The 27,982-nt window shown below is 53.4% G+C and overlaps 1 protein-coding gene across 1 annotated transcript; it reads left to right on the top strand.

Annotated features, from left to right (window-relative positions):
- Nucleotides 1-1,652: 1,652 nt before the first annotated feature.
- Nucleotides 1,653-27,982, top strand: GPI (glucose-6-phosphate isomerase). The gene is made up of 18 exons (XM_024132824.2): nucleotides 1,653-1,862; nucleotides 2,822-2,912; nucleotides 3,249-3,317; nucleotides 4,750-4,869; nucleotides 9,904-9,987; nucleotides 10,124-10,270; nucleotides 11,087-11,158; nucleotides 11,826-11,870; nucleotides 13,164-13,217; nucleotides 23,687-23,747; nucleotides 24,171-24,214; nucleotides 24,351-24,503; nucleotides 25,343-25,472; nucleotides 25,627-25,703; nucleotides 26,883-27,011; nucleotides 27,236-27,311; nucleotides 27,387-27,453; nucleotides 27,564-27,982. Exons 1-18 carry the CDS (start codon nucleotides 1,741-1,743, stop codon nucleotides 27,697-27,699), a joined length of 1,677 nt encoding a protein of 558 aa, XP_023988592.1. The 5' UTR covers nucleotides 1,653-1,740; the 3' UTR covers nucleotides 27,700-27,982.

Genomic DNA, 27,982 nt, shown 5'->3' with positions numbered 1-27,982 from the left:
CAGGATCGAGGGGTGGGAGTGCTGTTCTGTGCAGTCAGATGCTTGGGTGGGAAACTCTAGAGTGTTTCTCAGAAACTCTAGTAGACCAGATGCTGTTCAGCAACTGTCAGGGTTGTGCTGGGTATGGGAAGCCAAGTTAAATCTCAGAGTTGACAGTTGACCCAAAACTCTGGCTAAATAAGGGCCTTGTGGACAGGGCTGTTCCCTGCAAAGTCCTGTGACCATTCATTTCTTCAGTCTTTGGCCACTCTGTTTTTTCCTTCTTTATCTTTAGGAACTCAAATAATTTTGGGCTGAGAGAGAAAAGTCATTTGCAGAGGCCAGATGTGGCAGCGACTGCATGGAACTGGGAGGTGGGCCAGAGGAAGACCTAGGCCTGGGTCTGCAGCAGAACAGGGCACACTCCTAGATGGATGGCATTTCTGGGGGAACTGGGTGATGGAGAAGCTCAATTTGAGTGCCCAGTTCTTGGACCTCTTCTCTCTGACTATATTTACTCCGTCTCACCCAGACTCTCATCTAGGTTCATGACTTCAAGCGCTACCTATTCACTCATGTCCCCCGAGTTTTTCCTCTTGCTTGAACCGTCTCTCTTCATACTCCAGAGGTGAACACCGAACTTAACGCTTCCGCTTAGACGTCTAATAGGTTTGGAAAACTTAACATGTCAAAAAACAAGATCATGATCTTCCCCCTAAAACTTGTATTTCTCCAAGATGCAATGGCAATTCCATTTTTCCAGGAACTCGGGTAAAAAACTGGATGTCATCATTGACTGTTATTTTTCTTTCTCTTAATTCTTCACTCAGTATATCTAGATCACCACAGCCAACTCCTCCTACCTTGACACCTTCATTCCTGGCCTGCATTATTGCTGTAGCGTCCTATCTGTTGTCCTTACTTTCATGCCTACTGAACTGTTGGTCTGATCCTTTGTAAAACACGTCCGATGATGTCCCTCCTTTGCTTAAACCCTTCAATGGCTTCCCATCTCTCTCGGAATAAAAACCAAAGTCCTCACGATGACTTACTGCATTCCTTCCCTCTGTGACCTCATCTTCTATCACTCTCCCCTCATTCACTCCCCCCTGCAGCCACATTTGCCTCTTGCTGTTGCTGAAACATCTAAGCATGCTCTCCTCGGGAATTTTGCAGTTGCTCTTCCCTTTGCCTGAACACTTCTCCCCCAGATAGCCAATTGGCTTGCTTCCTCACCTTCTTCTGGCTTTTGCTCAAATGTCACCTCATGAGTGAGTTTTGCCTTGACCATTCTATTCAGAATTGCAACCCCTATTCCCAGCACCCTTTCCAGCTTTCCTTATCTCAGTAGCACTTACCGGCATCTGATATGCCATATATTTTACTTGTCACCCACATAGCCGCAGCACCTGTAACGTTGAAGTGTTGGAAGGATTTGGGTTAAGTGGGTGAATGAACGAACTAATGAAGCAGGCCTCTGTTCCTCAGTCACTTCCAGGCAGAGGTCGGCAGAGCAGCAGCCCAAGAGGCCGCCGGTGGCAAGGTGAGACGAGCTGAGGCCCCCGAGCCTCGGCTGCGGACCAGGTTGCCCCTCGGGCACGGACCGCAGAGAGGAGGGCGGGGGCGGGGACGGGGCGGAGCGGAGCCGGGGGCCTGCGCCATAAAGCTCGCTGCGCTCGCCCGTCCTCCGCCTGCCGCGCGCCACCCGCCCAGCTTCCTCCTCCGTGCTTGTCCCAGTACGTGTTCTCTGCCGTTCTCGCCATGGCCGCGCTCACCCAGAACCCGCAGTTCAAGAAGCTGCAGGCATGGTACCACGAGCACGGCTCTGACCTCAACTTGCGCCGCCTTTTCGAAGGAGACAAGGACCGCTTTAACCACTTCAGGTGCGCGCGCGGGGCCAGGGGCGGGGCGCGGACGTGCCGGACCCGGATGCGGCGCGCGGGGTCCGGCTGTGCAGGGCCTGGGCCAGGAGGGCTGGGCGGCGGTCCCCGGGTGCCCCCGGCTACGGATCTGGGCGCAGGCCCAGGCCGCGCTTCGTCCTTGACGCCTCCTTGAAGCAGGTTTCCGGGTGCTCGCCGGAGGTCTCGGGGCCCCGGCAGCTTCGTCATGAGGATTGGGCCTCTCTGCCGCTTCCCCTCCACGGGGACATTTCTCTCCCCACCCCCTCCACCAGTCCCTGCCGTTTGAAGCAGCCCATCCCTCCGCGGTTGTGAGCAAGGGCCCTCGCCGACGCAGCAGGCTCAGAAGGGCTGCCCCCTTCCACTCGGTCCTGGCCGAGAGTGTGCTCGGGACCTTCTGCGGGGCGCGGTCAGGGGGGGACCGGCCCGGGGGATTTGCGGGGAGCCGCGATGGAAGGGTGGAGAGGTGGGACCGTGATTCCTGCCCAGGAGGCTAGGTCCGGAGACCCGTGAACGACCAGGAAAGGAGAAAATCTTGGGGGTTGGGAATGGTCACTGGCGCAGGGGCTCGGGAGGGGAGGTCTGTGGCCCCAGACTGGAAGTCCCTGTCATCTGGGTCCTTCCCTGAGTAAGTTGAGTCGCAGAGTGGAAGCTCTGGGAGGGCATTGTCACTCCCTGGCCTAGGCAGGGGCAGAGCACCCAGCTCTGTCTTCCCATCCCCCAGCTCAGTTTTAGCAGAGGAAGGGCTTCTCTCCAGGGGTCTGCATCTTGCCCTGTGCTGCTGCTGCAGGTCAGCTTGGGGGGCGGACAGGTGACAGACGACACCACTGTGCTGGCCAGCTAAGGCTTGTTTGGATTTGGCACAGGGAGGATTATTTTTTTGGAAGCATCTGGTCAGGGATCAGGCTGGGGTGTGGTCAGCCGCTTCTGCCATCTTTCTGCAGCTTGAACCTCAACACCAACCATGGGCATATTCTGTTGGATTACTCCAAGAACCTTGTGACGGAGGCTGTGATGCAGATGCTGGTGGACCTGGTAATGTTCTGCTTGGGGAGGCTTGACCCGTGACCCAAGGTGTTGTGGACGAGCTGGGCTACTGGCGTCCTCAGGTCCTTGAGCATCTTTACTTCCCCCTCTTAGTGGATCTCAGTAGTTGCCCCTGTGCCCCTGCCCCTGGCTCAGGTTCTGACCGGCATCCCAGGGGACTCAGTGCCTGATGTCTGAGGAGACCCTTCCCAGGCAGTGGGGGAGGGCACCAGTCTGCAGCCATTTGTCAGCCCCACCGGGGGCTGCACCAAGCCTTGTGCTTGGGCCTTGGACTCTTGGTGGCCAACGTGGGTGGGACCAGGCCTCAGTGTATTCTCTTCTCAGGCCAAGTCCAGGGGTGTGGAGGCTGCCCGGGAACGCATGTTCAGTGGTGAGAAGATCAACTTCACCGAGGTGAGCAGGCAGACTCCGTATACCCTCCACAGCCTCTTCCTTCCCTTTGGGGTTCGTCTGACTGTTAGCAGCATCACCCTGTGTCCGTACCCCTCCTCTTAGGCAATGCTTTTGCTTAACCAGGGGCCTGAAGGCCTGTTTCCTCAAGCAAGTTGCACAGCCTTGGGGTGTGTCTTCCCCAAGACTGCAGTCTAGGTCTGGTGAGCGTGGAATGGCTCCCGGTGTCTGCCTGGGGACAGCACCTCTCAAGGCTGCAGGGAGAGGGCTTCTCAAGGCATGCTCAGAGAAGTTAACTCTGATCCTTGCTACAAGTTTTGTTAGTGAAAAGAAGACTCATGTCAAAATCAGCCTTCAGTGGGAGGAGTCAACAGGAAGCTGTGGCAAGGCCAGGCCTTGGCCCCCCTGTGCCTGAATCGCTGTGGAACCCTGTAGGCATAAGAATCACTGAGCACTCAGGGTGTCATCCTCATGATGTTATTATCCTCGTTTTACACACGAGGAACCTGTAACTCAGAGGTCAAGTCACTTATGCAGTGTCATTCTGTAAGTGGCAGAGCCACTATTCAAACACCCCTGTCTTTCACTGCTGGGCTAGGCTGAGAGACTGCAATCAAGGAGGGCTTCCTGGAGTGGTGCATTTGTCTACAGAATGTGGCACAGGAGTGAGGTTGGGCGGGGTGAAGGCAGTGTGGCACGAAGCCCTCCACCTTAGTGAGCCTCTCCCTGCGTTGGAGTCCTGAGATCATCCCTTCCTGTTCCCCTGGAGTCTCAGACCTGTTTCTTTCAAGGACTCCTCTGCTGCCTCCAGCTTGATGGGACTGTTGCTCTCACTTGATAAGGCCAGCTGCCTGGAGCCTATCACAGACTTAGGGTCTGGTTTGGTTTCCAGTAGTGGGTGTGATGGGATGCTTGGTGAGGGAAGCTTGAGTTGCCTGTTTTGCTCCACTTCCAAAGGGCCAGGGACACTTTTCAAAAGGTGCCAACAAACACCGTGTACTTTCACCAGGAAGATGCGACTGGGCTTCATGAGCCTTGGTCCTCTGTAGCCATTCATTGCTTGTCTCTGACCTGTGTTGTCACCAGTCTGCCTTTGCTCACTCTGTTCAGCTTTCCTTGACTTTTCACGCCCTGAACATCTGTGGGTCGTTGGGGCCTGTCCCAGGCCTGTGCCGGTCTCCGTCCCCTTGCGACTGTCTGCAGCACATAAGGGAGCGGCACATGCCTTGCCTTCCCTCTAGGACCTGGAGTGGCCCCTATTTCCATAGCACACAGTGGGTTTTGAGTATGAGACCATGGTACTAGCAGACCTTAGGGCCTGCGTGTCCAGTGGATAAAGTGCTGAGCTGACTCTTGGGGCCACACTGCATCATGCCCAGCTGGGAGTGTGGCTGCCCTGCGATGGAGGCCTTCACGCGCTGACTCTCGCCCCCAGGATCGGGCAGTGCTGCATGTGGCCCTTCGGAACCGGTCAAACACACCCATTTTGGTGGATGGCAAGGATGTGATGCCAGAGGTCAACAAGGTCCTGGAGAAGATGAAGTCTTTCTGCCAGGTATGCAGCTGCTGGGCTGGACTTCCCCTTGGCCGTGTGTGTGCTTGTATTTGGGAATCTGGGGATCCTGATGGGCCGCCCTTCCACGCTCCTTGGAGAGGACCCCAGCCCTCAATGCAGCCTGAGGTGGCAGTGGTCTCTGTGACAGCTAGCCATGGAGGCTCTGCTAAGGCAGGAATTTCCCTGACCCTGTTCTCAGGGAACCCACCACCGGCAGCAGTAGAGCAGCCTCCTTCCTGAGCTCTAACACCTGTGGGCTCACGGTGACAATCTGGCCAGGACAGAGTTCTGAAAAGAAAAGTGAGGCCCCTGAGGGATGGGATAGTCGTGGAGAGACTTGCTTTTTCTAACCTCTTTAATCATGTGCCCTTATCGCCTAGTCGAGAACTAGACGAGATTTAAAGCGGAAAATTTTCTTGACCACACCCCAGCCAACTCTCCAGAGGCAGCTTTTATAATGCTTACTGTTAAATCTTCCAAAAGTTTCCTGTGCATGTACTAGCATGTCTGTCATCTCTTCTTTGAAACACATACAGGCACACGTGTGCACACACATGCAGCTTGTCCCTGTGTCAGCGTTAATGCACACAACTGTGCTTCCTTTTCCTGTGTGGGGGTGTAGGGGTTGCCTCAGAGACCAGCTAGAGATTTCCCCACATCACCTGCCATTGCCTCAGTGTCTACCCCACGGTGATTCTGCAAGAGTTGGTGGATGTCCTCAAGCCTGGAGTACAAGGGTGATGTGTGTGGGCTGGACGGTTTGTGTGGGCGTGTGCGTGTCTGTACGTGTGGGTTATGCATGTCTGTACGTGCGCTCTGGGAGTGATAATCTAGGCTCTAGTCAGCTGGTCCCTGAGAGCAGTGTCCCCCACGTGTGGCTGGTCATCTTCAGACCTGAAACGGCAGGAGGTGATCTGGGCATCCAACCTAGACGCTAGGCAGGCAGGTGAGTGGGACTTTGCAGGGTGAGGAGGGCTTGGGATCCTGATGAGAATCTGGATTCCAGAATGTCCCTTAAGAGTGGTTGGCGCTTGTGCTGGGCTTTGGATGGGATGTAGGCTTGGGCATTTCCAGACATCTGCTGTGAGTGGCAGAACTGATGTGTCTCGGAAGCATGGTGCTGTTTTTGGTCAGCCCTTGTGTGCTCGGGCATGCCATGTGGAGAGTGTGTGGCACTGGTCGTCTGGGAAGCTGTTTCCAGGAAAGCCCTCCCTTATAGCTGGCTGCTGGATACCTGACTCAGACTGATGGCCTATTTATAGTTCAAAACAGCTGCTGAATAGCAGCAATTCCATGGTAAGGAACACTCCCCATGGCTGTGCTCTCAGAAGCTCACCAAGATTGGGTGAGGATGTTCACCATGACCTTGATTGTCATGGCAAAAACCGAAAACAGCCTGACCTCATTTATCAGAGGACTGACCAGTAAAGTCAGTGTATGTTCATAAACCGTAGTCCTGGGCACCATTGGGAATTAGGGAGCTACAGTTGCATTGACCTGCTGTGCTGTTCAGGATATACTGTGAAGTTGAGAAAGGAAGTTGCAGAACTGGTGTGTTTTTGTAAGAACGCCTATCTGGTTAAATAAAGGGTATGTGTAGTAATAGTAAAGATACACAAGTTTTCCCTCTAGGATGCTTTATTATAACAAAACTCATGGTGAGATTGATTGTTGAAAAGCTGAGTAACTTATTTTCTTTCTGTATTGATGAAAAATTGCTCATGGCAGGGTGATTACTTTATTATCTAAAAGAAATAAAGTTACTGGGTCTTACTGATTTTGGGAAAGCCGTGTATACTAGTTTCCTATCGGTGCGTAACAAATAACGCCAGAATTGAGCAGCTGAAAACAGCAGTCAGCGTTTCCGTTGACTGGTTCTGGCTCAGGTCTCGTAAGGTTGTAGTCAAGATGTTGGCTCAGGGTTACATTCATCTGAAGTCTGGATGGAGGATCTGCACTCAAGATGGCTCACTAGCAATTAGTGCTGACATTTGGGAGGCTTTAGTTCCTCACCTTGTGGACCTCTCTACAGGTTGAATGTCCTCATGACAAGGTAGCTGATTTTTCCCAGAGTGACTGATCCAAGAGAGAGCAAGGCAGAGTGCCTCAACATCTTTGAATACCTTGAGGTAGCATCAGAAGTTACTCTTTCATTTCTGTAATACCCCGTTGGTTGTACAGGTCAACTCTGATCAAAGTGGGAAGGGACTACACAAGGGCATGAATGCAGTGCCGGGAGGCGAGGATAGCTGGGAACCATCTTAGAATTTGGTTATCATAGTCTGCCTTCTGGCTCCCAGTGATTCATCATGTTCCTTCCACATGCAAAATACCCTGTTCTCTTTCTCTTAAGGCCATGTGCCATTACCATATCAGCTAGAAGTGAAGAACCTCATAATCTAAATTAGGTACAGATATATCTGTATTTTCTTTAATACAACTTAAATACAGTTCCTTTTGATCTGAAGATATGTGAATTAAGTAGACAAGTTATTTATCCCCTACACACCTAACATAAAATGGTGAGATAGGCATAGGATAACTGTTATAGGATAATTCCTTTTCAAAAAGGAAGGAAAGTGGAAGGCACACAGGAAACATTGGTCCAAAGCAGTTCTTAAATTGAGCAGGGCACGTGTTGGCAATTGCTTGGTTAGGACTCAAGGCCTAGGAATTGTTCCTCAAGGCTTTTGGCTTTGCCCTTAGTCATCCTTTTTACATGAAAGGTAGTCTGTGTTTGTAATTGCCTAGTTTTTTCAGCCTTCTTACTGCCTATAGAAATGTGGGTTTTTAAAGATCTCTTTTCTGGGACTTCCCTGGCGGTTGAGTGGTTAAGACTCTGCACTTCCAATGCAGGAGAGCGCAGGTTCGATCCCTGGTTGGGGAGCTAAGATCACACATATACACGCCATGGCCTAAAACATAAAAATTATTGAAGATCTCTTTTCCTTGTTTATTTTTATTATTATTATTTTTTTGACCATATGCTGCATGGCATGTGGGATCTTAGTTCCCAGACCAGGGATCAAGCCTGCGCCCTCTGGCATTGGCAGTGTGACTCTTAACCAGTGGACCACCAGGGAAGTCCCAAAGATCTCTTTTCCTTTTGTAATATCTCTGTCACTTTCAGTTCAAGCTGTTAGTGTTTCTGACAATTCAGTTATCTTAAAAACTTTGTGGGTCTCCTGTGAAGCTTACTGCGGGGTGGGGTTCACTCCATTCGACAAAAGCTATACCCACAAATTTTTTCAGGATAAGTCCTTTCCTACAATTGCTTCTAAGACCACAGAGACAGTACTTTTAAGCTTTTTGGAAGCCTTACCTTTAGCCCAAATGTTCTCTCTGTTACCACCTTAGTTCTTTCTGAGGTCTTAACAAAGGATTTTACAGCTACATTCTCTGCTTTACCTTTTGAAGCTTTTCTTACAGTGCCCTGGATTTGAACTTTGCCGAAGATCCATCTCCTAATTTTAGCATCAGTTATTTTCTGGAGAGGCTGGGAATTTTCAAATCCAACGATTCCTGGCTTCTGTTTGTTTGAAAGTTCTTCATTAAGCTGTATTTTATTGTAAGCAGTAAGAAGCCAGGTAGTTCCTATAACACAGCCTGAAAATCTCTGTAGCTAGATCATAATAGATATCTTTTACTTTCCCCATTAATGCAGGCAACAGTGTTATTAAATTTTCTCTCTCTACATAACAAGGATTCTTTTTCCTACGATTTTCAGTAGTATTTTTTTCCCATTTTTTAAAATCTATACCAGCAGCCCCCTCGAGGACTATTAAACCTCTGCTAACAGTCTCTTCCAATGCTTGTTAGGCTTTCACTAACTCTCCTCAAGGTTTTTTTAGCTTTTACCCATATTTTTATCTTTTTATTTTTTAAAAATATTTATTTATTTATTTTGGCTTTGCCGGGTCTTAGTTGCGGCACGTGGGATCTTTTTAGTTGCGGCATGCGGGATCTTAGTTGTGGCATGTGGACTTCTTAGTTGTGGCATGCGGACTCTTAGTTGCAGCATGCATGTGGGATCTAGTTCACCAACCAGGGATCGAACCCGGGCCCCCTGCATTGGGAGCACGGAGTCTTACCCATTGGACCAGGGAAGTGTCCCTACCCATATTTTTAGATTTTTGTTGTGGTAATAACTCTACTTGTGGTACCAAAGTCTGCATTAGTTATTTATCATTATATGACAAATTCCACCAAAACTTGGCTTAAAATAGCAGTAAACATTTACTGTCTCACACGGTTTCTATGGATCAGAAATTCAGGCTTAACTGGTTGGTCTTGGTTTGGGGGTCTCTCTTGAGGTTGTACTCAAGATGTCGGCCAGGGCTGTAGTTATCTGAAGGTTTGCTGGGTTCTCGAGGATTCTCTTCCAAGGCAGTTCCTATTCATGGATGGTGAGTTGGCATTGGCTGTTGCAAGAAGGCCTCTGTTCCTCACCACACTGGCTTCTTCATACAACTGAGTCTTCTCGTAACATAGCAGATGGCTTCCCCAGGAGTGAGCTATCCAAGAGAGCAAGGCAGAAGCTGCGTGGTCTTTCATGACCCAGCTTCCGAAGTCACGCTCCATCATTTTTGCAGTATCCTAATGGGTGCCTAGTGAGCCCTGTACAGCATGGGGGACCCTACAGGGATGTGAATACTGGGAGGCAAGAATCCCTGGGGTCCATGTGGAGCTTGGCTGCATGTCTGTCATTTCTGTCCCTGGCACAGACCAGTCACAGTAGTTGACATTTCACATCTCTTGGCCTCTGTCATGTTAGGTTCTGCTGAAAGTTCGCTCTTGTTTCGCAGATTCTGACAATGTTGCCGTGAGGTGGGGATGTCACCCCGCTTACTAATGATGAGAAAAAGGGTCTAGTTGGGGCTGAGTGTGGCAAGGATGTGACACTGTGTCTCAGTAGGCCTCTGATAGGGCCTGGAAGTCGGGACTGAGGTGTAAGGATACAGAAGTAATGATGCATTTGAGCAGCAGTTTATACTCAGGGGTCTGGGCTGATTACATCTCCCTGCTCTGTGCCAGCGTGTCCGGAGTGGTGAATGGAAGGGGTACTCAGGCAAGTCCATCACGGATGTCATCAACATCGGCATCGGCGGCTCTGACCTGGTAAGGAGGGGGCTACCGTGGGATAGGGGAGGAGGGGTCCCATCCAGGGCCTTGGTTTCTCCAGAGATGGGACCTGGCCGTTCTCACCTCTCGTGGGCCCTGGAATCTTGTTTTCTGATGCTGCGTCTCCCCACAGGGACCCCTCATGGTGACTGAGGCCCTCAAGCCATACTCTTCAGAAGGTCCCCGGGTCTGGTTTGTCTCCAACATCGATGGGACCCACATTGCCAAAACACTGGCCACCCTGAACCCTGAGTCTTCCATGTTCATCATCGCCTCCAAGGTACGGCCCTCAGACCCGGCCTGACTCCCAGCCCTGTGAGTGTTGGGGTGCAGGGTGGTGGATGCTTTGCTACTGCCCTGGCCGCTGGACCCTCCCAACTGCTCTGAACGAGCCATGCTTTGTGGATCGGGTGGGCACAGCTGCCCTCAGACTGTTCCTTATCTGGTGGCAAAAACAGTTTACCTGATGAAAGCCTGAACTGGTCCATATGAGCCTTCATCTTGGGCCCACCCACTCACTTCGCTGAATGCGCTCAGCCTGGGACCGTTCCCATCTTTGTCAGAGATCTGTCTCTAACGTCTGCTCCTTTCTGATCCCAGAGCCATGCCCAGATAATGTAAGCGTTTTGTTTTTTGTCATCTATGCCCTGTTTACTCGTATCCATGCACATTAAATATTAAGAATTCCATCTGAGTTCTGAGATACAGCCTAGTCTGGGCTGAAGGGAGCCCCAGGTGTGTCCACAGCTGCTCTTCTGGAGCATGCTCTGGCCTTTGGCCTGTGGTGGGGTGGCAGGGGCGGAGGGTGGGCTCTGGGCAGGTGGAGGTGTAGCTCCTACTAGCGTTTCCCCTTTCTCTGTCTGTGAAGTCCTGGAATCACAGGATGACGTTGCTACTTCCAGGCCCCTGCCCCAGACACAGCCACTGATCGTGGCTTTGTGGACCACGTGGGTGAAGGTGATGGGGAATAACTCACTGACCTGCATGCACTGCTCCGTGTGGTAACTGGGCACGCACACGGCCTCCGCTGCTGAGCTCTGGCTCTGGGCCGTACCGACCCTGGCTGGGGACCAACTCCTGTGCTCTCTGCCTGCAGACCTTCACCACCCAGGAGACCATCACCAACGCAGAGACAGCAAAGGAGTGGTTTCTTCTGTCGGCCAAGGATGTGAGTGCTGGGTGGGCAGTGTGCGGGCTGGGAAGGACAGGGTGGGCCTGCCTGTCAGCCTGTATGGCCACGCTTAGCCCTGTAGCCCTATTTCCCCTGAAGTTGGCAGCAGGAGGCAGCCTTTCTGGTTAAGATATTTGGCTTTGGGACTTCCCTGATGGTCCAGTGGGTAAGGCTCCGTGATCCCAATGCGTGGGGCCCCAGTTCGATCCCTGGTCAGGGAACTAGATCCCGCATGCATGCCGCAACGAAGATCCTGCGTGTTGCAACTAAGACCCCGTGCAGCCAAAATAAATAAATATTAAAAAAAAAAAAGATATTTGGCTTTGCCAGCCCAGACAAGCCAAATGTGGCAGACCCTGCTCTAACTGCTGAGGGCCCTTTCCTTAAGGCCACTGGCCCTATGGAATCCTCTCTACCCCTGGCCCCTCCAGCTTTACAGGGGAGGCACCCTGGGCCTTGTGTGCCTGTGAGGTAGGCTGGGCTGCCTGGCCTCTGACCCCTCTGTCCTCTCCATCTTGACATGGGGCTCCTCCGACAGCCTCAGAACCGAGGACTGGGAGCAGTGGGTCCCCCCCGGGGCCTTGGTTTCTCCAGAGACGGGAGGGTCACTGCCCCTGGGGGGCCCCCTGGATGGGTGTGGTGTAACTTGGCTCGTCTCTTGCAGCCTTCCGCAGTCTCGAAGCACTTTGTTGCCCTGTCTACCAACACTGTAAGTGCCCATGAGGGTTTCCATACTACCTTCCTGGGAGGGCCCAGGCCAGGTCAGCGTCACGGCCTTTCCGAATATATCAGCTGAGGTGTGTTCCACAGGTTCAGGGATCTTGGCTCAGCTGGTGGGGTAGAAGGGTTAGTTGCCTCTGACGGATGTGAGTTGCAAACCATCCTTACCTTTTCTGCAAGGCAGACAAACCTCTGCTGCTCCAGCAAGGGGCTTGCAGTCAGTGGGATCACATTAACCCCACCCATCTCCCGGGCCTGGCTGATGCCCACAACATTCCACACATGTGACCTCCCCTGACCTCTGCCACTGGCCTCTCCCCAGATGGGATATGCTGGGTACTGGTGGGGGATGCATCCCATTTCTCACATAAGGACGTTAAGCCCCAATGAAGGGATGTGGCTTGTCACCCAGTGATTGCCTGAGTCAGTGATGCCGGGATTAGAACACGGGACTAGAACATGGTTACCCACCTGCCAGTTCCTCCTGGCCCCAGGTTGTGCGAGGTAGGGTCGGGGACGTGTCAGCGGGCAGGGCGGGGCTGTGCTGCAGCGGTCTCGAGGAAGGCAGACCTGGCTGAGCACTGGCTGTGTGGTGGGCTTTGTGCTGGGCGGTCTGAGCCGGAACCACACCCGGGTCCTCCTGACTCCACTCCTTCCGTGTCACCCCCACCCCCACCCCCACCCTTGCCTGCAGTGCTCACTTGCCTGTGGGGGGAGACAGGAGGACATCTTAAGGCTGGCCAACCACAGTACCACTGTCCATCTCCTGCGGGTAGAGCTCAGATTGGTCAGTGGGGCGTCTCCTGTGGGGTCTAGGCAAGGGTTGCTGACCCTGTCTGCCCAGGGGATAGAATAGGATCGCTCATTCCCTGAAGGCTTCCTGGGGTGCGGTCACCATCCCAGTATTGGAAGAGCTGGGCAGGTGTCCGGGCTGTATGTTTCCTGGTCTGGGAGGTTGCCCCTGCCCGTGCTCTGTTTCCCAGAGGTCCCAGGGGGTCTGGTCCAGGAGGTGGTCTTGCAGAACAGTGTGTGGGCCAGGTCCTCAGGGTGGGTGTGCAGCCCCTCTCAGCAGGAGGGCTTTGTAAGCACTGGGCCACTGGTGTGCTGGACGTGAGCTGGCCTGGCATCTGGCTCTGGGGGTGGGTGGCTCCTGGTCCCGCCTGGACTCGCAGGTTGCTCCAGCACAGCCCCAGTGGTGGCACGACTCTTCCTGCCCTGGAGCTCCTGTTCCTGTGCCGCTAACCCAGGCTTCCTTCCTTCTCTTTCCCTTTGCCCTTTTTAGGCCAAAGTGAAGGAGTTTGGAATTGACCCTCAAAACATGTTCGAGTTCTGGGATGTAAGTAAAGGCAGTTCCCCGTGGTGGGTGAATCGTGTGTCCTTTTCCAAGTCAAGCCGCAGATGAGGGGCCTGTAAGGTCGGGTCAACATTTATTGAGCACCTGCTGCATGCCTGGCTTTGGGAAAGGCCAGGAGGCCCTCAGAGAGGCTTGTGGGGCAGGAACAGCTTTGCTCAGTCAGGATGAGGGCTCCACTCCCACCAAGGGCGGGCTTGCAAGGCCAGGGTGACATTCCCCTGGGTGCCTGCCGGCAGCACCCACTGTGGGGTAACCGGAGCCACCCCTGTCCCCCTCGCTAAGCTGAGGGTTGTGAGTTATTCTCAGTGATGACCTTTCTCTGAACTACAGCCACAATCTGTAAAGGCCAAAGGGCAGGGTGAGGCAGGAGGTATGACTGGGCAGGCCTGGAAAGGAGCTGCAGGGGCAGCTGGAGGGTGGCAGAGAGGAGGTGCCTGGGTGGGGCCCCGCTGGGCAGCTCGCAAAGCCAATGTTGCTGAGTGGCAGAGCTACAGGCCACTCTAGTGACAGGCGGTCACACAGACTCATCTCTGCTAGAGCCACAGCTGGTGCCAAGCAGTGAGCGGGAGCGTTCCTTGCAGCTTGCCTGAGTGCAGCCGTGCTGTGAGAAGGGCTCGGGTCGCAGAATGCAGGGAAGGCTTGGAGGGCAGAGATGCAGTGCAGGGTGTGGCATGGGTGCCTTGAATGCAGTGGGTGTGGCTCTAACACGTGACTTCGGCAGGTACCTAAGAGGGCATCGTCCAGTTGGGGATTTTCCCAGTGGGGCTGTTTCCAGGCCTTTATACTGGAAGCTCTACTTGGTGGCAGCATCTGAAGATGTAACTTCCTTTGAAAGCTCTAAAGGCCTGGAGTCTGAGAGAGAATTATGCCCTCACGCCCTAAGGCATCTTTTGTGTGTAATGAGTTAACTTCTTTCTGGAATGGGACTAGTTATGTACCATCCTTGGAAGAATTGAGAAGAGTCACTCAAATCCTTTTCTGCATCCTGTGGCTCAGATGAGGAACCCCGGTCGAGAGAGACTGTGCAGCTTCTAACAAATGTTGCATGCCTGATAAACGAAGGGAGGCACCATCCTCCTCCCCCCCGGGATCTGGAGCCTGAGCAGGTGGTGGTCAGGGACACGTGGGGGCTCCTGCTAGCCAAGGAGCCCAGCACAGCGGGGCTGTGTTTCAGCCTGGCTCGTCATTGCCTGTAACCACCCAGCCTGCAGAGATGAGTTGGGGCGTGGCTTAGAGACAGACCTGGGTCTCCCAGGTAAGGCCTAGGAATGACAGTTGGGCACAAGACCATGGGGCTGGGGCTGGCTAGTGAGGCCCGAGTGGCCAGGGTGGGCACAGTGGAGGCTTCTGCAGCCAGTCCAGACATACCTGGAAGGACCTGCCTGGGTCGCTAAGGATGTATATTGGTGAATTGGGAAGGTGACATCTGAGGAGCCAGGGACAGGAACAGGTGAAATTTCTGGACCCAGGGTCTCTCAGGTGAGAGAGGGGTCAGAGTAGATACAGGGAGGGATATTGCTTTGGCTCTGAGGTAAGATCTGAAGAGTCCAATATGGCGTAGGTGTGTGTAAGTGGTGAGACCTGGTAAGCTGTGGTCAGTTATGGGGCAGCCTTGTGTGTCAGGATCAGGCAGAGTCAGCACACATTATTGGAGAGCTAATTTTGGCCGGTGATGTCTGAAGAGGAGCCAGGACAGGTACAGGTGATATCTGAAGAGGAGGCACCAGGACAGGTAAAGGTACAGGTGAGGTCTGTGAATTCTGGAAGAATTCAGATATTTTTTTTATCAAGTGGAGTCTGAGGAGCCAAAATTAGGTACATGTTCTTTTTTTTTTTCCCTTATTTTTTTATTTTTGCCTGTGTTGGGTCTTCGTGGCTGCGCGCGGGCTTTCTCTAGTTGCAGCGAGCGGAGGCTACTCTTTGTTGTGGTGCTTGGGCTTCTCATTGCGGCGGCTTCTCTTGTTGTGGAGCACAGGCTCTGGGCGCGCAGGCTTCAGTAGTTGTGGCACGCGGGCTCAGTAGTTGTGGCTCGCGGGCTCTGGAGCGCAGACTCAGTAGTTGTGGCGCACGGGCTTAGTTGCTCCGTGGCATGTGGGATCTTCCCGGACCAGGGCTCGAACCCGTGTCCCCTGCATTGGCAGGCGGATTCTTAACCACTGCGCCACCAGGGAAGCCCAGGTACATGTTCTTAAACCTGGATCTGTGAGTTCAGGATAGGTGTATACATTGGGATCTCTGACTGGCTCTGAATAGTGAGCATCAGGTAGTGGGTGGCTGATCACTCAAGTGAGGCGTTTAGAACTCAGGATTAGGCAAACATAGGTAAGTCCCCTATGTAGGTCTCAGCATCCTGACCAGGTGTGATGGCCAGAGCTCAGGGTGTTGTAGAGGCCCCTGAGGTTCCATAACCAGCCCAAGACGTGGTCAGTGACATTGGGGTCTGGCTGGGTTGGGGTATGAGGTGCCCAGATGAGGAAGAGTTAGGAGTGTACCTGGTTATAAAAGGTAAGGACTGGGGAGTTGGGACAGGTGGAGAACAGACGGGTGAACCAACCTAGGAGCCATGTCACTAAGGTGCAGTGTGAGAGGCTTATGGTAGACAAAGGTCTAGAGACAAAGGTCTCTAGAAGTGTCAGAGGCCCAAGTCACTCAGACACTCTTTGGCACCAGTGGGCTCTCGCCAGGCTTCCCTCAGGCTGAGATGAGCAGCCAGGGATATGTCAGGTCTCTGGGAAGAGTCTGTTCAGGTTAGGTTTGTATAGTCGGGTCTGCCGGGATGGTCTGTAAAGCCACGTCTGCTTGAGGTCTCAGAAGCTGGAATCAGACAAGGTGTGTATAACTAGGTGTCTTAGGGGAGGCCTGAGGAGCCAAGATCAGGCACATCTGGACAGAAGTGTGTTGGTCAGGTAAGGACACTAAAACCAAAGGTAGGCAGAGACAGAGCTGAGTCTGACAGGTGGGACTAGAAATCCACGATCAGGTCCAGGTCAGAACTGTGTCCTCAGGTGTTGTCCAAGCAGAGGTGATGCTCAGGGCCATGGTCCTGGAGATGGTCCTGGGTCCCCTGGGAAAAGACTGAAAAGCTGGAGTCGGGCAGAGAGATGGAACGCTGCATCCGTCCATCTGGAAGGTTCATGAATTCTGGGTCTGTCTCAGGTACACAGAGCAGGTCTGTCAGGTAAGGTTTGAGGAGCTGAGGTGAGATACAGGTTTGTACTTTTGGTTCTTGAACAGGTAAGGGCTGAGCTGCTGAGGTCAGTCCCTGGTTTGTACTCCGGATTTGAGGAGCTGAGGTTCAGCACTGGTAGATAGAACTGAGTTTTTCAGGTAACAAAGGTGAGCCAGAAGTAGGTTGAAAAGCCATGTTTCGGTTCATTAAACTCTGTCCCACAGTTGAGGTCAGGCACAGGTAGGTAGAACAGATCTGTCACGTGAGCCCTGAGGAGCCAGGGTTGGGTTCATCTAGAAAGACCTGGATCTCTTAGATGATCTCTGAGAATAAGAAGTGAAGACAGGTGGATAGAGGTAGGTGTCTCAGGTGAGATCTTGGGAGCTGGGACTGGGCACAGTTGAGGAGATCTGCATCTCCCAGGTACGGTCAGGATAGGTAGGTGGAACTGCATCTCTGCCTGTCTTGTAGAGATGTCTTACGAAGTTGAAGAGTTGTGGCCAGGCACAGGCATGTGGAATTGAGTTTCTCAGGTAAGGTCTGTGGAGTCTGCATCTGGTACAGGTTTTATCCTTGGGTCTGTCAGGGTGAGTTAAGCACAGGTGGGTAGAGCAGGGTCTGTCAGGTAAAGTCTGTGGAGCAAGTTCAGGAAACTGGGTCTGTCCAGTGAAATCTCAAAAGTCACAGCCAAGTCCAGGTAAGAAGAACCAAATGTCTTAGATGCCCTTTGGCGAGCTGAGATGAGGTACATGTAAGCAGAGCTACACCATGTGCAGTTTGAGGACCCAAGGTCATGTACAGGTAGGCAGAGCTGGCCGTCCAGCTGCATTCTCAGAAGCCAGGCTCGGTCACAAGTAGGTAGAACTGACTTGCCACATGTGGTCTGAGGTAAGCAGAGCTGGTCCACTAGGTACAGTGTAAGGTGCCACGTTGGTAGAATTGGTCTTCTGGGTATCGTCTGAGGAGCCAGGGTCAAGCACAGGTAAGCAGAGCTGGTCCGCTAGGTACAGCACAAGGAGCCAGGGTCACGTACAGACAGGTAGGCAGAATTGGTCCGTTGGGAATGGTCTGAGGATCCAGAGTCAAACACAGGTGGGCAGAGCTCGTCTGCTAGGTATGGTCTGAGGACCCAGGGTCAAGTACAGGTAGGTAGAGCTGGCCCACTAGGTGCAGTCTCAGGACCCAGGGTCCTGTACAGGTAGGCAGAGCTGGTCTGCTAGGTATGGTCTGAGGAGCCAGGGTCATGTACAGGTGGGTAGAGCTGGTCCGCTAGGTATGGTCTGAGGATCCAGTGTTAAGCACAGGTAGGCAGAGCTGGTCTGTCAGGTATGGTCTGAGGGTCCAGAGTTGTGTACAGGTAGGCAGAGATGTCTGGTTAGGTATGGTCCGAGGATCCAGGGGCAAGCATAAGTAGGTAGAGTTGGTCCACTAGGTATAATCCGAGGATCCAGGGTCATGTACAGGTAGGCAGAGCTGGTCCACTAAGAATGGTCTGAGGACCCAGGGTCAAGCATAGGTAGGCAGAGCTGGTCTGTTAGGTACAGCATAAGAAGCCAGGCTCCTGTACAGCTAGGCAGAACTGTTCCGTTGGGTATAGTCTGCGGACCCAGAGTCAAGCACAGGTAGGCAGAGCTCGGCCACTAGTTATGGTCACAGGAGACAGAGTCGCGCACAGTTAAGCAGATTTGGTCTGCTAGGCACAGTCTAAGGACCTAGGGTCATGCCAGGTGGGCAGAGCTGGTCCACCAGGTGCAATCTCAGGATCTAGGGTCAAGTACAGGTAGGCTGAACTGGTCAGCTAGGTACAGCATAAGAAGCAGGGTCATGTACGTGTATACAGAGCTGGTCCACTAGCTATGGTCTGAGGATCCAAGGTCAAGCACAGGTAGGCAGAGCTAGTCTGCCAGGTATGGACCAAGGGGTCCAGGGTCATGTACAGGTAGGCAGAACTGTTCCTTTGGGTATGGTCTGAGGATCCAGGTCCAAGCACAGGTAGGCAGAGCTGGTCCACTAGGTACAGCACAAGGAGCCAGGTCATGTACAGGTAGGCACAGCTGCCCCCTCAGTGCAGTCTAAGGACCCAAGGTCAAGTACAGGTGGGCAGAACTGGTTTGTTGGGTATGGTCTCAGGACCCAGGGTCAAGTACAGGTAGGCAGAGCTGATCCACTAGGTATGGTCTGAGGATCCAGGGTAAAGCACAGGTAGGCAGAGCTGGCCCACTAGGTATGGTCCGAGGATCCAGGGTCATGTACAGGTAGGCAGAACTGCTCTTCCAGGTATGGTCTGAGGGTCCAGAGTTGTGTACAGGTAGGAGGAGCTGGTCCACTAGCTATGGTCCGAGGATCCAGGGTCAAGCACAGGTAGGCAGAGCTGGTCCACTAGGTATGATCTGAGGATCCAGGGTCATGTACAGGTAGGCAGAGCTGGTCCACTGGGTATGGACTGAGGACCCAGGGTCAAGCACAGGTAGGCAGAGCTATTCTGCTATTTAGGTTCTAAGGATCCAGGGTCATGTACAGGTAGGCAGAGCTGTCTGACAAGGTATGGTCCGAGGATCCAGGGTCAAGCACAGGTAGGCAGAGTTGGTCCAATAGGTAAGGTCTGAGGATCCAGGGTCAAGCACAGGTAGGCAGAGTTGGTCCAATAGGTATGATCTGAGGATCCACGGTCATGTACAGGTAGGCAGAGCTGTCTGACTAGGTGTGGTCCGAGGATCCAGGGTCAAGTACAGGTAGGCAGAGCTGTCTGACTCGGTATGGTCTGAGGATCCAGGGTCAAGTACAGGTAGGCAGAGCTGTCTGACTAGGTATGGTCCGAGGATCTAGGGTAAAGTACAGGTAAGCAGAGCTGTTTGGCTAGGTATCGTCCAGGGATCCAGGCTCAAGCACTGGTAGGCAGAGTTGGTCCACTAGGTATGGTCCGAGGATCCAGGGTCAAGTACAGGTAGGCAGAGCTGTCTGACTAGGTATGGTCCAAGGATCCAGGGTGAAGTACAGGTAGGCAGAGCTGTTTGGCTAGGTATCGTCCAAGGATCCAGGCTCAAGCACTGGTAGGCAGAGTTGGTCCACTAGGTATGGTCCGAGGATCCAGGGTCATGTACAGGTAGGCAGAGCTGTCTGACTAGGTATGGTCCGAGGATCCACGGTCAAGTACAGGTAGGCAGAGCTGGTCCACTAGGTATGATCCGAGGATCCAGGGTCAAGTACAGGTAGGCAGAGCTGGTCCACTAGGTATGATCCGAGGATCCAGGGTCAAGTACAGGTAGGCAGAGCTGGTCCACTAGGTATGATCCGAGGATCCAGGGTCATGTACAGGTAGGCAGAGCTGTCTGACTAGGTATGGTCCGAGGATCCACGGTCAAGTACAGGTAGGCAGAGCTGGTCCACTAGGTATGATCTGAGGATCCAGGGTCATGTACAGGTAGGCAGAGCTGTTTGGCTAGGTATTGTCCGAGGATCCAGGCTCAAGCACTGGTAGGCAGAGTTGGTCCACTAGGTGTGGTCTGAGGATCCAGGGTCATGTACAGGTAGGCAGAGCTGTCTGACTAGGTATGGTCCGAGGATCCAGGGTCAAGTACAGGTAGGCAGAGCTGGTCCACTAGGTATGATCTGAGGATCCACGGTCATGTACAGGTAGGCAGAGCTGTCTGACTAGGTATGGTCCGAGGATCCAGAGTCAAGTACAGGTAGGCAGAGTGGGTCCACTAAGTATGGTCTGAGGACCCAGGGTCGTGTACAGGTAGGCAGAGCTGGTCTGCCAGTGTGGACTGAGGGTCCAGGGTCATGTATGGGTAGGCAGAGCTGGCCCAGCAAATGTGGTCTGAGCAGCCTGGGTCAGAGGCAGGTAGGCAAAGCCTGTCTGCCAAGTATAGTCTTGAGGAAACCTAAGGAGTTACGGTTGAACACAGGTAGGTAGACTTAGCTCTTTCAGGTGCTGGATTCAGGCAAAGGTATGTACCCTTGGTCTTTTGGTGATGCCTGAAAGACCAGGGTTAAGCCTGGGTTGGTAGAGCGGCCTCAGTTCAGGCCCACGGCACTGGGATCTTCTGCAGGTAGGCGGGACTCTGCGGGGCTCATAGCAGATACGCAGCCTCTAAGTTAGACATGAGTAGGTGGATGTGGCTCCTCTCAAGCAAGGACTTCGGGGCCAGCTGTATGTATGCTTGGGTCTTGCACGTGAAATCATTGGAGCATGATTCTGGCTCAGATACATTGACCCAGGTCCTAGAAGTTAGGCCTGGGGTTAATCACAAGTAGGTAGAGCCACATCTCTTGGTGGGCTCTGCTGAGCACAGATACGCAGAGATGTTTGCATCTGATGAGGTCTGAGGCTCCTTACTGAGGTGTTGGTGCCCAGGTTAAGCAGGGGTTGATAGTGTTGGATCTGTTTGTGAGATGTGAAAAGCCAAGTCAGACACAGACGGTAGACCTGGCGGTCTCATGTTAGGCCTGGGAGCCGAGATCAGGCCCATGGAGAGAGAGCTGGATCCCTTGGGAAGGTGTGAGGAGTCTGAGTGTTGGGCTCAGGAAGGTGGGCCTGGGTCTGTCAGTTGAGATGTGAGGAATCAAGGTTAGGCGCAGACAGGTATGTGAAGCCCGGGTCATTAGCTGAGCTGTCTGGAGCCTGCCTCTGACAGGTGTATAACCCTGTGGTCTGAGGTACTGGAGTTGAACACAAGTAGGTAGAGTTAACCTCCCAGGTGAAGCCATTGTATCCATACCCAGGGCTGCTTTGTGGACCTGGCTTTGTCGGTGAGTCCGTGGATCAAGGTTACATGGGCAGAGGTATAAACGTGATCTTAGGTGGGTTTTGTCCCCCGGTTCAGGTACAAATTGGCATCCCCGGGCTTGTTAGATGAAATGAATGGGGCAGGATCTAGCTAGAAATACGTAATTGATATGATTGGTAAGACCTGAGAAGGTGGGTCAGGCACAGGTGGGATCCTCAGTGGTAGGATCAGGCACGGTCAAGTGGGTAGGGTGGACTCTCATTGAGGGAAAGGCAGAGTCATCGTAGGTATGTGTACCTGGGTCTACCTGGGGAGGTGTGCGGAGCCCTTGGGTTCAGGTAGGAGAGGTAGAATGAGCTGAGCCATGTCAGCCACCTGTTCTTAGCACCCTGGTCAGGTGCGATGGGAAGAGCTCAGGGTGTTGCAGAGGCTTGAGGATCTGTAACCAGTCCAAGGTGTGGTCTGTCACATTGGGATCTGGCTGGCAGGGTCTGAATTAATCAAGTGGGGAAAGAGATTGGATTATACCTGGTTGGAGAAGGTGAGGTCTGAGGCTCTGGGGCAGGTGAGGCATAGAACGTGGAACTGACTGCAGAGCTACATCTCTAAGGTGTGGTGTGAGAGACCCACTGCAGGTGAAGGTGAGGTCTAAGGACCTGTGTCCGCAGCTTGAGGTCTCAGAGGCTCAAATCAGACACTAGCTTTGCTGGGCTCTCCCAGAACAAAAGTGAAGTCTGAGAACCTGACCTCACTCAAGGTCAGCAGCCTGGAACCTGTTGGTCTGAGTGCTGGCTGTCTGCTCAGGCTAGTTTCTGGATTTGAGTCTGTTAGGTGAGATCTGAGAGCCAGTGTCAGGCATGGTGTGGTCTGTGGAACTGTGACAGTCAGGTAAAGTTCCCCCAAACCCAGACCCTTTCTAGGTAAAGAGCCCCATCATTCATCTTATTATCCAAGCCAGAAACATCTGGGCCACATTTGATTCTCTCATTCTTCCAATTCATCCTTTTTCATTGAACCTCCTGAATCAGTGGTCTGCATCCCTGCCGCCCCCATTCAGGGTAACATCATTCTTTGGATGACCACTCACCCAAAACCACCTAGGGGCTCCTAGGTGGTTTCCTGCTTCCATTCGCCCCTCACCTACAGACTTCTTGGTTTGCCAGCCTTGCCTCTCAGCTTCTACCCTTCAGTTCTCACTCCTTCCTTCATCTTCTAGATTGTGCTACACTTCTTCCTGCCCAGCCTGTCTCATCAGGCTTTCAGGATAGAATTAAGCCTTAATGCCCCAAGGCATCCATTGGATGTAATGAATTAGCATCTCTCTTTTGCCTCTAGAAGGGTGCTAGCCTTGGACCAACCTTGGTAGTACTGAGAGATTAAGTCACTCAAAGCATTTTCTGTGGGGCTTAATTCTCTCACTGTTGAGAAAGGCTGCTCTTGCTGCAGGACCTTTGCATATGCTGTTCTGGCTGCTGGAATCCTTCTCCTCCCTCTGTGCTTCCCCGGGTAACACTTACTCATTCTTCACATCCAGGCTCAAGCACCCTCAGAGTCCTTTTATTCTTGGTTTCCTTTCTCCCAAGCACTTTATCTCATTTTCACATTTATTGGCATGATTCTTTCATTTATACCTTTCTCCCCCGTGGATTGTTTGTATTGCCTATTCTAGGAACATGGTAGGTGTTCCATAAATAGTTGTTAGGAAGACGTGACTGGAGATCTGAGGATTCTGAAGGTAAAGTGGAGTCTGTCGTGTGGCATGAGAAGGCACAGTGTGAATGGTAGACCTCAGTGTGTCTTGGGCTGAGGCTGAAGATCAGTCAAGCCTAGGTATGAGCCCTTGGGCCTGTCAGTGTCCCCGGAGGCAGGGCTAGGCACAGATAGGAGGTGCTGGCTCTGTCAGTACAGCCTGAGGAGTCGGGAATGGGCACAGGTATGAGGCCCTGGATCTCTCATTGTCAGAGTGGCAAGGCCAGGCCCAGGTATGAGACATTGGGTTTATCAGTATCTGAGGAGCAGGGGCCAAGGCCAGGTAGGAGGTGCTGGGTCTTTCATTGTTCAAGGAAGTATGCGTGGGCACAGGTATGAGGCGCTGGGTCTCTTAGTGTTTAAAGAGGCTGGACACAGGTACGAGTCATTGGGTCTGTCCGTGTCCTTGGAGGCACAGCCAGACACCGGTATGGGATTCTGACTTGTCAGCGTCCAAGGAGGTGGGCTAGGCGCTGGGTCTGTTGGTGCCTGGGGAGGCCGGACCTGGCACAGGTATGAGGGCGCCGGGTCTGTCGGTGTCTGAGGAGGTGGGGTCAGCCACGGTAAGGTCTTTGGCTGAGTCTCGTGGCTCTGGTCGGTCCCTCGTATAGTCTGCCCTGTTGGTCGGCCCAACGGTTGCCGGCGCCTGGCCCGCTGTCTTGCTTCCCAGAGGTGGGTTGGCCCCAGGGCCGCGGAGCTTCACCTGTAGCAGAGCATGGTTCTCAGAGGGCAAGTTCCGTGGCAGGAGGGAGGGGGGCGGGGTGTGCCAGCCCTTCCTCAGCGCCTTTTCCTGTCTCTCCTAGTGGGTGGGAGGCCGCTACTCGCTGTGGTCAGCCATCGGACTCTCCATTGCCCTGCACGTGGGTGAGTGTGCATGTTTGTGTTTCTGTCTCGGGAGACTGTGTTGCAGTCTGAAGTCGGGCTGGGGGCTCGTGTCCCTGAATACCTTCCCGTTCCCACAGGCCGCTGGCCTCTCTGTCCTTGGCTGGAACATTTCTTTCAGGTCGGGTGGGAAGGGCCGAGTTTCCTCGCGGGTTTGCAGGTTGGCCTTCTCCCCGCCCCTCACAACTGCGGTCCTGCTCGCTCCTCCACGCCAGGTGGCCTTAGAGCTGCCTTTGTGCTCAGGGCTGACTCTGATTAGAGGGGCTTTCTAAAGGCCCAAGTCCTCCCAGATCCTGTTTCTTCTGGCTCCCCCTCCAGCCTTTCCCCGGTTCCAGAAGAAGCTGTGTCCACGTCCAGGAGGCATAGGGCATGACCATTTCTGTTGACGCTGCTTTTGTGTCGCAGGATTTGACAACTTCGAGCAGCTGCTCTCAGGGGCTCACTGGATGGTAAGTGCTGAGGCTTGTGTTCTCCGCCAGACGCTGGCCAGAAGCTTGTGGTTGGTCCAGCTCCCTCCCCCTCGCCCTCACTCCTTCCCTCCTAAGAAGCTGCTCAGCCCCCACCCCCACGCTGCTCTCATTTCAGGACCAGCACTTCCGCACGACGCCCCTGGAGAAGAATGCCCCCGTCCTGCTGGCTCTGCTGGGCGTCTGGTACATCAACTGCTTTGGGTGTGAGACACATGCCATGCTGCCCTATGACCAGTACCTGCACCGCTTTGCTGCCTACTTCCAGCAGGTACCAGCTGCCAGGCCAGGCCTTGGGTTGGGGGGCCCATGAGCCTGGGTGCCCAGGTTCCTGCTCCTCCAGGGGCCTTTTCCTCCATTACCCTTGGGCATGTCCAAGGCCCACCTGTGCTCCCCATCTCATGGAGAATCTTTGTAACCAGGATCTGTGTCAGTTGAGTTTGGCTACCATGGGAGGGGCGTGACTGGCTATCATGGTGCCCTGGCCAGTCAGGCTCTGGCTTGGCTCAGGGCATGTGCCTCAGCCAGGTCACTTCTTTCTTGGACATCACCCGACAGCGTGGGCCACAGCCTGGGACCCTCATGGTTTACACTGCCTTTGTCCCTCCAGAAAAGCAAGTTTACACCCGTCTGTGGTGACTCTTTGGGCTACTTACAGCCCTCTGCCCCTGGAATCTCCACAGCCCCCCTAGAATCTCCACAGCCCCCCTAGAGCAGCCCCTCTTCCAGTGGATCCTGTGACGGAAGGAGGGGCTGAGGCTCCCCAAGGCCCAGAGTCTAGTTGGGGTGACGGCTGTCAAAGGCTATACAGTCTGGATTCCAGCCTGCCTCTCCATTAAGAAATCAGTTGAAGATTTTGTGACCCGTTTCTGCTCTTAGGGAGGCCCTCCCTGGACCTTGGCTGGTCATGGGTCCTTCAGAGCGGTCGAAGCCAAAAAGCTTGTGAGCTGTGCCCTCCCAGGTGAGGGGACATAAAAGAATCATGCCTGGCCATGTCTCACAGGGCCAGGGCAGGGCAGGCGTGCCTGGTGCATCCCAGGCTGGTTTTGGGCATGTGCATGAAGGAGCAAGACTTGAAGATCGATGACTGGGTTTCTGGCCCCATTCCAGGGTGACATGGAGTCCAATGGGAAGTACATCACCAAGTCCGGTGCCCGTGTGGACCACCAGACGGGCCCCATTGTGTGGGGAGAGCCAGGGACCAATGGCCAGCATGCCTTCTACCAGCTCATCCACCAAGGTAGGGCCCATCTGGCCTGGGCAGGAGTGCTGCTGGGGACGGGGAGGGCACGCCAGCAAAGACTCCTCCGTGAGGTCAGCGTTCTCCTGTAGGCCACATGGGTGGTTCCCATGGGTGGGGATAGGCGCCTGGGTGACCACAGTGCCCTTCGCAGGTACCAAGATGATACCCTGTGACTTCCTCATCCCTGTTCAGACGCAGCACCCGATAAGGAAGGGTTTGCATCACAAGGTAAAAGCCCTCATCCTGACCCTCTTCATGCTGTCTTAGGCTCACATTACACCCAGACCTCTTAAGACTGAGGCATTAGTCAGCAGTACTGGTTTTCTGTTCCTGCCACCACAAACTTAGTGGCTTAAAGACAACACCCATTTATTATCGTGGTTTCTGTGGATCCCAAGCCCATCACGCTCTCCTGGGTCTCTGCTCAGGTTCTCACAGGCTGAAGTCAAGGTGTCGGCAGGACCGTGTTCCCTCTGGAGACTTCGGGGGGGGGGAAATCCTTTTCCTCATTCATTCAGATTGTTGGCAGAATCCATTTCTATATGGTTGTAGGACCAAGACCTGGTTTCTTTGCTGGCAGCTGGGGGTCGTTCTCAGCTTCTAGAAACCCCCTTGACTCTTGGTCTCAGAACCAGCAAGGCTGGGTTGAGTCCATCTGAAGCTTCGATTCTCTCCTGCATCTTCTTCTGTTGCATCTCCGTAGCTGGCTCACTTGCCGTCCTCTTCTGTTATTTTTAAGGGCTATGTGATTACATTGGGCCCACCTGGATAAGCTCCCTATCTTAAGGTCTGTAACCTTAGCACTGTCTGCAAAATCCCTTTTTGCCATGCGATATAATATACACAGGCGTTAACAGCAGGGGGCAAAGGTCAGGGAGCCAAGATCTTGCCTACCACAGCAGCAAAGGGGAAAACCACCCAACTCCTGACCTGACAAAAGTCCTTGAAGAGGACCGATCCTGCCTTATCTCGGGTGTGCAGAGTAGCATGGGTTACTGTGGGCACAAGCTTTGGACTCAGGAGTCCTGGGTTTGAATTCTGATTCTTCCCCTCTGTCCTTCTGGGATTCAGTGCTGTTGACTTGAGGAAACTGAGGCTCAACTGGAAAAGAGATGACACCTCTTCCCCCTCAGGATCTTAAAAAATAGATGTTGGTAAAGTTCTTAACAGGGCCCTCGGCAAGTAGTACATAGTCCTTGAAGGGTAGTTATCATCGTTACCTACTTTCCAGTGTCAACAGATGTGCTCTGTCGTCCCCCCTTGCTCCAAGTAAGCTCCAGAGGCGGGGCAAGCAGCCTGATCCCGACTGCTGAGACTAACCCTGACTGGGCAGTGCCAGGCAGTCTTGTCCATCTGCCTGAAGCTCAGACAGTGCTTCAAAATGGTACTCGATGTCTCTCTCGTCAGATCCTCCTGGCTAACTTCTTGGCCCAGACTGAGGCCCTGATGCGGGGGAAGTCGACAGAGGAGGCCCGGAAGGAGCTGCAGGCTGCAGGGAAGAGCCCAGGGGACTTTGAGAAGCTGTTGCCCCACAAGGTCAGCACTTCTCCTGAAGTGGGCTTTGCGTGGCATCCTGGCATTGGAAGGATAAAGTTGTGTGGCCAGGGCAGGGGCTCGTGGAGTGCCTTGCCTGTCTTGCACAGTAGGAGGGGCTGTCCTCACAGAGCTGCCCATCCCAGCCTCTGGGGCAGCATGTGCTTCCCTTATGAGGAGTTAGGAATCACGACTAACTGGGGGACATTTCTGGGTGTTTTCTGAAGGTCTTTGAAGGAAATCGCCCAACCAACTCCATTGTGTTCACTAAACTCACGCCATTCATTCTTGGAGCCTTGATTGGTAAGTGAGTGGGGAAGTCCCAGCTTCGGGTAGGTCGGACTGGGCTGGTAGAGCCCTAACGTGCTCCCTCCACAGCCATGTACGAGCACAAGATCTTCGTTCAGGGCATCATCTGGGACATCAACAGCTTTGACCAGTGGGGGTGAGTTGCCGGCTAAAGGGGAGGGTGGGGAATGGCTGTGAGTTGGCTGGTGGATTTCACTAGCAATGTTGGAAGCTTCCTCATACCATTCTTTCTCCTCGCCCTGGCAGAGTGGAGCTGGGAAAGCAGCTGGCTAAGAAAATTGAACCTGAGCTTGATGGCAGCAGCCCAGTGACTTCTCACGATTCTTCCACCAATGGGCTGATCAACTTCATCAAGCAGGAGCGTGAGGCCAGAAGCCAATAAGCTCGTGCCCGGCAGCAGTCCCTGTTGTGACTGGTCCTTCTTGTCCCTCCTGCCCAGAGTCTGCACTGCATGGTCCTGCCCAGAGCACCCTCTGGTTTCGGGCTTGGACCAGAAGCCCTTTGGGGGAAGCTGGTCTGGAATTGCCAGCCTCACCCTCTCCATGTCCAGGCCCCCTCTGTCTTACAGTTGGCTGAAGTGTTTCAGTGCAGCTGATTTTTCTGACCTATTGTTGTTTGTTCATTGTTCATATGCCAGGTAGAAAATAAAGATGCCACAAAGGAGA

This window comes from Physeter macrocephalus, chromosome 17, assembly GCF_002837175.3.
Source record: "Physeter macrocephalus isolate SW-GA chromosome 17, ASM283717v5, whole genome shotgun sequence".
In the NCBI taxonomy this organism is placed as follows: Eukaryota; Metazoa; Chordata; class Mammalia; order Artiodactyla; family Physeteridae; genus Physeter; species Physeter macrocephalus.
This window is presented reverse-complemented; position numbering and strand designations above follow the sequence as displayed.

Coding starts and splice junctions, on each gene's coding strand:
- GPI (XM_024132824.2), top strand. CDS start 1,741: ATGGCCGCGCTCACCCAGAACCCGCAGTTCAAGAAGCTGCAGGCATGG. Junction 3,318..4,749: donor AGAAGATCAACTTCACCGAG/GTGAGCAGGCAG, acceptor TCTCGCCCCCAG/GATCGGGCAGTGCTGCATGT. Junction 27,312..27,386: donor CATTCTTGGAGCCTTGATTG/GTAAGTGAGTGG, acceptor CTCCCTCCACAG/CCATGTACGAGCACAAGATC.